The sequence below is a fragment of the Cydia strobilella genome, chromosome 8 (genome assembly GCF_947568885.1).
Source record: "Cydia strobilella chromosome 8, ilCydStro3.1, whole genome shotgun sequence".
Lineage (NCBI taxonomy): Eukaryota > Metazoa > Arthropoda > Insecta > Lepidoptera > Tortricidae > Cydia > Cydia strobilella.
In genome coordinates, this window is record NC_086048.1 from 223,503 (window position 1) to 231,759 (window position 8,257).

The 8,257-nt window shown below is 38.1% G+C and overlaps 2 protein-coding genes across 3 annotated transcripts; one reads left to right on the forward strand and one right to left on the reverse strand.

The window, feature by feature from the left end:
* Nucleotides 1-995: 995 nt before the first annotated feature.
* Nucleotides 996-4,450, reverse strand: LOC134743427 (NKAP family protein CG6066). Of its 2 annotated transcripts, none has more exons than XM_063676818.1 (5): nucleotides 3,836-4,450; nucleotides 3,491-3,650; nucleotides 2,889-3,103; nucleotides 1,786-2,038; nucleotides 996-1,615 (listed from the first exon to the last, which is right to left on the reverse strand). In XM_063676818.1, exons 1-5 carry the CDS (start codon nucleotides 4,221-4,223, stop codon nucleotides 1,441-1,443), a joined length of 1,191 nt encoding a protein of 396 aa, XP_063532888.1. In that variant the 5' UTR covers nucleotides 4,224-4,450; the 3' UTR covers nucleotides 996-1,440. The 2 variants fall into 2 exon arrangements, with proteins under 2 accessions (XP_063532888.1, XP_063532887.1); XM_063676817.1 differs by having other exon boundaries at nucleotides 1,786-2,041.
* Nucleotides 4,451-4,976: 526 nt separating this feature from the next.
* LOC134743301 (transmembrane protein 138-like) lies at nucleotides 4,977-6,693 on the forward strand. Its single transcript, XM_063676692.1, has 4 exons — nucleotides 4,977-5,240; nucleotides 5,320-5,392; nucleotides 5,826-5,997; nucleotides 6,545-6,693. Exons 1-4 carry the CDS (start codon nucleotides 5,113-5,115, stop codon nucleotides 6,655-6,657), a joined length of 486 nt encoding a protein of 161 aa, XP_063532762.1. The 5' UTR covers nucleotides 4,977-5,112; the 3' UTR covers nucleotides 6,658-6,693.
* Nucleotides 6,694-8,257: the final 1,564 nt, after the last annotated feature.

Sequence of the window (8,257 nt, forward strand, 5' to 3'; positions counted from 1 at the left end):
TTACTGCTCCTACACTAGCTACTTTAGATTAGAAATTATTTAATTAAGGTAGGGCACTCAAGGTCTATTAACACATTGCTTATTATTACATCATTTTTGTATATGATGCGGATGTTTGTTGCCTATATAAATAAATAAAAAAATGTAAATAAGATTTAACTATTGCAATAGTTATTTTATATAGAGAAACTACAATATTTTTGGTCATAAATACAATTTCTGGCGCTTGTTTCTAGTTTTAAATGACCTCTCAAACAACGGTTGCATAAAATACTATTTTAGAACGATGGTTTTTAAAGATGTTTGTGAACTCTAGTGAATGTACAACTGTACAACGACCGAAAGAGAATCCAAACTACAGAATTACATCTAGTTTTGATTAAAGGAGTAATGATTATACCATTTGACAATATGTCGCTATGTTAATTTGTGTGAGTGAGACAGTTCTTGGTCTAATGCTCTCTTTCGGATTGCTTTTTTTTAGATTGATTTTAATTGGCAAAAAGTAACCGTACAATCCACTTTAGGTGTACATTTGTGGTACAAACACGTTATAACTTAGAACGAATTAGTGTTTGATAAATACTTTGTATAACGATTATTAGAAAACAAGAATTCGGGTCTGCATTATTTAAAAAAAAAACGCGAAAATCGAATTTTGCATATTGCGGGGATCTTTCTCTTTTACTCCAATGAAGGCGTAATTAGAGTGACAGAGAAAAATGCCCGCAATTTGCGTACTTCGATTTTCGCGGTTATAGCCCAGTCGGGCTGGCACATGATTGGCGCGACAGTATCTCGCCGCGAGATAGACTACCTATCCCTCTTTAACTAATACAGTTAGAAAATGACGGGTAGTCTATCTGTGCTTGGCCTACAGGTATGTTAGTAAATCCAGGCTAGATAAGTAGATAGACCACAATTTATTATAAGAAAAAGAAACCTAATGTTATGTTTTTTATGTTGTTCGTAAGAAAATAAAAATTATTCTTAAAATGTTGTTTAATTCATTTTTACAGATTATATTACATAACTATAAATTATTCACAATTAAGTAACTGATTTTTAACAGATCAGTGAATCTTCTTCATCATACTTAGAATTTATCTGACAAAGCATTTTAAAAGTAACTAATATTAGTTAAGGATGCAGTATCAAAAATTGAGTCCACATTTCACATATCGCACCATTTAGGCCTTCTCTACACTATAGGAAAGGAAAGAGCAACAAAGGAATATATACGTGAATCGTATATTTCAAAAACTTGAAAAATATTTATTCCTCCGTGGCATCATTCATAGAACTGGATTCCCACAGGCTGTTACGTATTATCTTTTCTCGAAGTCCTAGCCCTGAGAACGGTCCTAAACTGCGCTAGTATGGGCAACATTCTCTCTCACTTGGCTCTCTCTGCTAAAGGCGCCGTATACAGCTTCCATATTATGCGTCGTCTCTTCTCGCAGTTCGAGCCCTGAGCACAGTTCTGAATTGAGCAAGTATGGCGCCCTCCCGCTTGGCCCTCTCCTCTTTGCTGAATGCGGCCAAAGCTCGTTTTTCGTCCGCGGAGTAGATCTGGTTCTCCTTGCGGATACGTACGGCTTCCATGCGACGATGTCTGGGGACAAAATGATGTTATTTAAATATTTTGTCGGGTAAAATTCTCGACTTCGACTGACGAAGCTACGATATTGGAGTCTACCGAGGGTCTACACGGTCAAGATGGGAGGATTCGATAGAGGCATCACACAATCAGATGTGAAAATCGTCGAGACAACGGGGACTAACCTGCTCCCACTCATGACGTATCCCACGCTCTCGTAGGCCGCGATCTCGTCACTGGTCAGGCCGATCTCCCCCCTCCTCGGGATCCTCTTCCCGTCCTGCACGAAGGCGGCCATGGCGGCGCCCTCGCCGGGCAGCAGCGCGCGCCCGAACTCGCGCAGCGGGCCCGTGCTGGCGCTGCACGAGTCCACGGCGGGCGAGGGGCCCGGGGTGGCGTCTTCTTCTTCCATGGATGTGCGGGCGATCACTTCGTGCTCTTCTGAAATAAAACGTTTAACCATTTGTATTTTTCCACCAGTGTATAGCTTCCGAAAGTCAAAAGTCCTCCTCTTTCAATTATTGTAAGAATGTAAGGATACAAATATTTAGTTTGACCCTGTTTAAATGAAGACGAGTCCATGAATCAAACAAAAACATTGGTCCCTAACATTCTTACGATTGCCTTTTATACACATTTTCTATTAAAGCTGTAATGATGTTAAAACTCCCCGGAGTAATATTTCTCCTGTCCTATGGTAATATTGTAGGTAAAACAAAGTTTTTAACTTTTAGATAATTTATGTTTCTCCAACGTACAGAAACAATTTAACTAAATAGACTATGATGAAAAACACACCGATAGTTGCAATAATAATAAAAAAAATAGTGACAGGGGTGGAATATAGGTTGTCATTTAGAGGCACCAGTACTAAGAATCCCTTTGTGGGCAACTGAGCCAAAATTCATCCCGCGATGAGGCTTTGGTTTCATCATGCCATTGCCTTTACATGTCCTAATTTTCAAAACAACAGTCTCAAAATGCCTAAATGTCAAATTGTTTCCTTGCATAAAATAGCACTACATAATGTAGGTAAATTTGACATTTAGGTATTATGACACCACATCGATTTGAAGTTTAGGCATTTTGGGAATGTAGTAAATTGAGAAAAAATATTAGACATTCCGAGATTCACACATTTTGGCACAATTTCTTTTTGAGATGTAGTAATTTTGGTAAATGGGTAAAATTAAATTAAAATACAATGAAACCAAAGCAGGATGAGGAGGTGGCAAACAGTTTAAAGATTTATTAAGCAGATAAAGGCAGGACATAAGTTACAACTTACTTCCTTTCTCCACCCAAACCTCTTCTTCACTCGTACTGGAGTCACTGGAGGAACTCTTGGACTTTTTCTTAGCTTTCTTGCGTGCCTTCTTTACTTTCTTCAGTTTCTTCTTTAACTTCTTTAGCTTCTGCTTGGTGTCCCCTTTGTCTTTGGACTTTTTCTTTTTCTTGTCTTTGCTTTTTTTGTTGTTTTCTGGTTCAGATTCTTCATCAGAACTAAAAAAAAGTTCTTGTTTCAATTATATATATAATACACATACAATAATATAAAAATAATTATATATATTATACATTTGAATGCAATAGCGTGTTTTCATTAGCTTATCATCATTTTATAACATTCTATAATTTCAAGTTATTCAACTAACCAAGAACGTTGATACCTATTTGTGTAAAATACAGTTTATGGGCAACCTCTAATTGCCCATGTAACATCAACATTACTTTTTGCTCAACATGCTAATACCCAAGAGTTCATGCACCTCTACTGCTAATGAAGTAAGTTTCAAGTTGTCTGTACTGGGCCAGTTAGGAGCACTCGGACGTCATCATAGATACAATTGTTAGCTTATGCATGCTATTAAGTTGCTATATAGTACTCACTCTGGCCTCTGAGGTGACTTGCCCCATACAACAGGAACTCCTAGCTCGCCGATGCGCTCGCGTTGCACGCGGCGCGCGTCCAAGAAGTCATCTTCTTGTGGTTTGTAGCGTCCACGGCCGCCTACACCACCGCTTGTACCGGTCGCACTGCTACCTAGGCCTGGAACAACATCCACGACATAAGCACTATTTTAAACAAGCAAAATGCTTGAACTAACATTGTTTTACGCAATAAATTCCTAACCTGTCTTAAAAATGAATTGATTGCCACTTTATTCAATACAATACCAATAAAGAAAAGTACATATATACAAATGGTTAGTCCCAAATATAAAATTCTCTTACCTCCTCCAAATCCTCCACCAGAGCCAAAACCCCCGCCTGAGCCCAGCCCTCCTCCACCACCGAAATCTTTGTACGAGCTACGAGCCCTATCATCCCCACGGTGCTCATTTTCCCTGTCCTTATGAGGCATGTGCGATCTTTCCCTGCTGTGACTACGCTCCCTGGGCTTCCGATCTCTCTGGCGCTCTTTGCTGTGTCTGTCTCCGCTACGATCTCTTGTGCGCTCTCTCCGGTCTACACTTTTGCCTCTGTGTCGATCTTTGCTTCGCTCTCGTGATCGGTGCCGCTCCTTGCTACGGTCCCGCCCTCTGTCGCGGCTTCTGCGGTGCTCGCGACTGCGGCTGCGACTGCGGTGCCGCGAAATACTACGATCTCGATCTCGCCCCATGTGTGCTGTTTGATTCACAAATCCCAAATAAACAAACTGTAATCTGTATTACGATCTGTTATAAATGGTCAAAAAGTTTGGTGTAAGAAATATCAGACGCTAGAATTATTTCTTGAATACGAAAATACTGTAAAAGGCTATTTCAGTAGATTTTGGCGATATCCTTTTTAACAACTTTTTAACCACAAAGTTGTGAACAAATATGACAATTGACAACTATGACAAGAACATGACAAGAATCATAGAATACAAGAACAAGATTTTTTTTTTTAATGGCATCGCGCCACCATCGCGCTCCTGGTGCATTCAGAGATTCATTTCATTTCACACAGTTGACAAGACAAATGGCAAAATACATTCTATTTCACGGTGTATAACAAGGTGCGTCAGGCTTTAGATTGTTTTAGATGAAATTATTACAGGCAGGTAAGCCTAAATTATATGCTTAAAGTAAAAATATGTTTTTAAATATATAAACCAAGCAATAAAATATATTACATTATATAATTATGCAGTACATATAATTATAAAGAAATTCTTTATTTAGAATAATGCAGCATGCGTGAAAGGATATGTAATATGCAAGTTCCATTTTGCGTTTTGTTTCACAGTTAAAACCATTTCAATCATCTTTTTTCTACAATATTTATAAAATAAAATAATAGCCATTCATTGTATTAAAGTTTCTATGTATATTTCAAAGACTAAATTAGTAAAACTGCAATAATTAAGTTTATAAATATACCTTCGACGTTTGGTTTCATACTAAAAGTTTCAATCAATAATTTAGACGTTTACGTCACAAATGACGTCACGTTTGTTGATATGTGCGGTTGATTTGATCGCCTCTCAGTGTTAATATTTTAAATACTGATTATAGAATGCAAATATGAAGATATCTACGCCCAGATATACAGTTTGTCTTTTCTTTCAACTAACTTTTTTGCTCTGTGACTTAATATTTAACTGCGCCAGCCTTTTTCCTAGAAGTCGCGATGGGCTCCTCGTATTATTTATGTAAGAATAAGAAGTGAAGCAAATACTGTGAATATTTTACAAGGGAAGTGACGAGAAACAATAATTTGTATTTATTCAGCTTTCAGGACCTGTTCCTTGTGCTGTCCATCACGTTGCTGCTGATGACTTTCTTTTCCACCTATTTATTTCAGGTAATATGAACAGTTTCAATAAAATTTGCATAATGAATTATATGTGTCGTTTTCAAGCAAAAGGTACCACATTGTCGCCTTCTATAAGGACGCTCTGACAGGTTTTTCGTATAAAGATACAAGCAATTTTCGTCCTTGTAAGCGACAATGTGGTACCTTTTGATTGAAAACGTCACATATTTTTTATGCATTATAACCGATATGAACTTGTATTGGTGCGAGTGAAAAAGGCAGGATTTAAATTTTTCTTCATTTATTTGAATACTCTCATTCAAGACTTTCTTAAAATTTCTTTATATTTATTTATTTATTTTATTTATTTGGGGCATCAACAGCAATACAAAAAGTAATACAAAGCATAGTGAACAGAAAACATAGCCAATAACAGATGTCCACAAAAGTTTCATTAAATTATTGTATTTAACCTATCCAGGCAGGTCTGGTGGAAGTTCTCGCGCGTCGTTTCCGCGCAGCAGGGTGCGCCTGTGCTATATACGCGGGTGTGTGTGCAGCGCTGCACGCTGCATGTCTGTTGCATGCTTCTTCCACTCCCGGTCCGAGCTCATCACCAACATTAATGCTGCTGTTCACACTGCAGCGGTGTTGTGAGTATAGATTTTACCGATACTTTACCATGGCAAGCAGCTTTAGAATTTTTTCTGTAAAGGTTTTTTTGAATTTAACAAACAGTGGTGTATTTTAAGATTTAGCACCCTAACTCTATAATGGTTTGCTCCCCTCACAGCCTGGCGCCGCGAGTCATATCCCTTTTTAGGTCTAGATTTATACCCCTATTTATCAAGTGTGTATTCAGACTATTCAGAGGCAAACTCGTCTTGAAGACTCCAACCTTAAGAGGGACAAGATTTAACCTTTTAAGGTTTAAAAAAATCTACAATTCAAGCCAAGCTACAGTCTGGCAAAAAAGAGTAAAAATTAAAAAGTGGCAACACTAGTGTCATTCCTTTCAAATCAATCTAAGAAAAACGGGACTACACTACAGTGTTGCCACTTTTTAATTTCTACTCTTTTTTGCCAGAATGTAAAATGTTGATAAGCATCTGCCGAATAATTATTTTTAGCAAAGTAAAATCAAGTTGTTACTATCATAGTATAATAAAAATCTACATTGTATAATGGTTTGTTTGGCAGTATCTCCATGGTACTACTTCCTATACAAGCGCGCGGCACTGCGAGTTAGCGATCCGCGGCTGTATGAAGACGTGGACTGGCTGCCGCGCCCGCAGGCCAGGGACCCGCCCTAAACTAACACTAATTATACAACTCATAATAGCTAGCCATACACGAACGGATTTGCCCGTCGGATCTGTCTGAAAGATGTGTCTGGCGGACATATTCGTCAATGTGTGGCGAGAAAACACAGATGGGCAGTAGACGGGCATCCGGTGGACAAATCTGTGTCTATATCTTGCCACACATTGACGGATGTGTCCGCCAGACACATCTTTCAGGCAGATCCGACGGGCAAATCCATGCGTGTATGGCTAGCTAATACCAACTGATCATTTGTAAATCTAATTGCAGTGATGGAAGGTTTAATAATGATCAGTTGAACATGTTGAAGTACAATCGCCATCAGATATATCGGAGCGGCTAAGGCGCTCACAAATATCTGTACACGCCTCTATTGTCAAGGCGTTAGACTGCGTGTTTAAATATTGTGATTGATTGGCCGTACTAAAGCGCTTTGTTGTTTTGTGCGGCAAACGCGTACGTTAAACACCGCAAGCGCATTGTCATTTTTCCTATGTTAAAACAACAAGAGCTATATTGTAGGCCTAGACAGAATTAACTTTAAATAATTGTGTTTATGTTTTGACTTATGGTCCAATTTACGAGGACCGTCTTAACGGAGACACGACACGTCACGAAACATGTCGAGCTATTCGACTTAATAATACGTGAGTGACCCGGTTTAAAATAATCTAATATATAAATATAACTTCAATTTATTGTACCTATATGTGTTTTTTAATTCACAAGTCTCAAGTTCTCGATGCAATAGTCAGAAGCATAATTTATATTTAGTTAGTCAAAGATATTAAGAAAGGTCTATGCACAAATGATAAAATAGTTATTTACGATACAAGTGCGGAAAAGAGGAAATTCGAAACGAGTGGCGATAAATTAAAACACGACCGCAGGGAGTGTTTTAAATCGACACGAGTTGCGAATTACCTTTTCGCACATGTATCGTACAACATTTTACAGTACATATGGCCCTTTAAACTTTCGACATATGCACGAAAAGTGCTCATTCCCGCACTAGTGCGAAAAAGTAGCACCATATATACTGTAAAATATATTTGTTATTGATCGTCAAAGCAGAGTTATTAATAGTTGAAGAGTTGTAAAGTTTAAGAATATTTATTCCCTCAAATTGGCAGCTGAAGTATGTGCCGAACTGTACAATTTTCTAATTAACTTTTCTAAATTAACCTTTATAGCCCTTAACTTGTGGGTATGTCTACAGGAAAGACTCGAACACAGTTTTGTGTTTGACCCACACTAGAGAACAAACATTTGTGTCGTTTTCAAGCAAAAGGTACCACATTGTCGCCTGCTATATGGACGCTCTATGACAGGTTTTTCGTATAAAGATACAAGCAATTTTCGTCCTTATTGTAAGCGACAATGTGGTACCTTTTGATTGAAAACGTCACATTTATAGGTCGACTATTTAACTGAGACGGGTGGTAAAAAGTTGTTATGGTTAGCTATTGGCCTGTCCAATTTTCCAAGATTAAGTTCGCCAGTCTTACTATGGCTATGGCGAACTTGTTCTGAGAAAAGCGGACAGGCTATTGAAACCAATTGAAAGTTGTATTAAAGTAACTAAATGAA

What these genes read in the sequence shown, in the direction of transcription:
- LOC134743427 (XM_063676817.1), bottom strand. Translation starts at nt 4,223, where the DNA reads ATGGGGCGAGATCGAGATCGTAGTATTTCGCGGCACCGCAGTCGCAGC. An exon ending in TGGTGGAGGATTTGGAGGAG is followed by an intron (nt 3,651 to 3,835) that starts GTAAGAGAATTT and finishes ATGTTGTTCCAG; the next exon opens with GCCTAGGTAGCAGTGCGACC. An exon ending in GGTTTGGGTGGAGAAAGGAA is followed by an intron (nt 2,042 to 2,888) that starts GTAAGTTGTAAC and finishes GTTTTATTTCAG; the next exon opens with AAGAGCACGAAGTGATCGCC.
- LOC134743301 (XM_063676692.1), top strand. Translation starts at nt 5,113, where the DNA reads ATGAAGATATCTACGCCCAGATATACAGTTTGTCTTTTCTTTCAACTA. An exon ending in TTTCCACCTATTTATTTCAG is followed by an intron (nt 5,393 to 5,825) that starts GTAATATGAACA and finishes TAACCTATCCAG; the next exon opens with GCAGGTCTGGTGGAAGTTCT. An exon ending in GTTCACACTGCAGCGGTGTT is followed by an intron (nt 5,998 to 6,544) that starts GTGAGTATAGAT and finishes TTTGTTTGGCAG; the next exon opens with TATCTCCATGGTACTACTTC.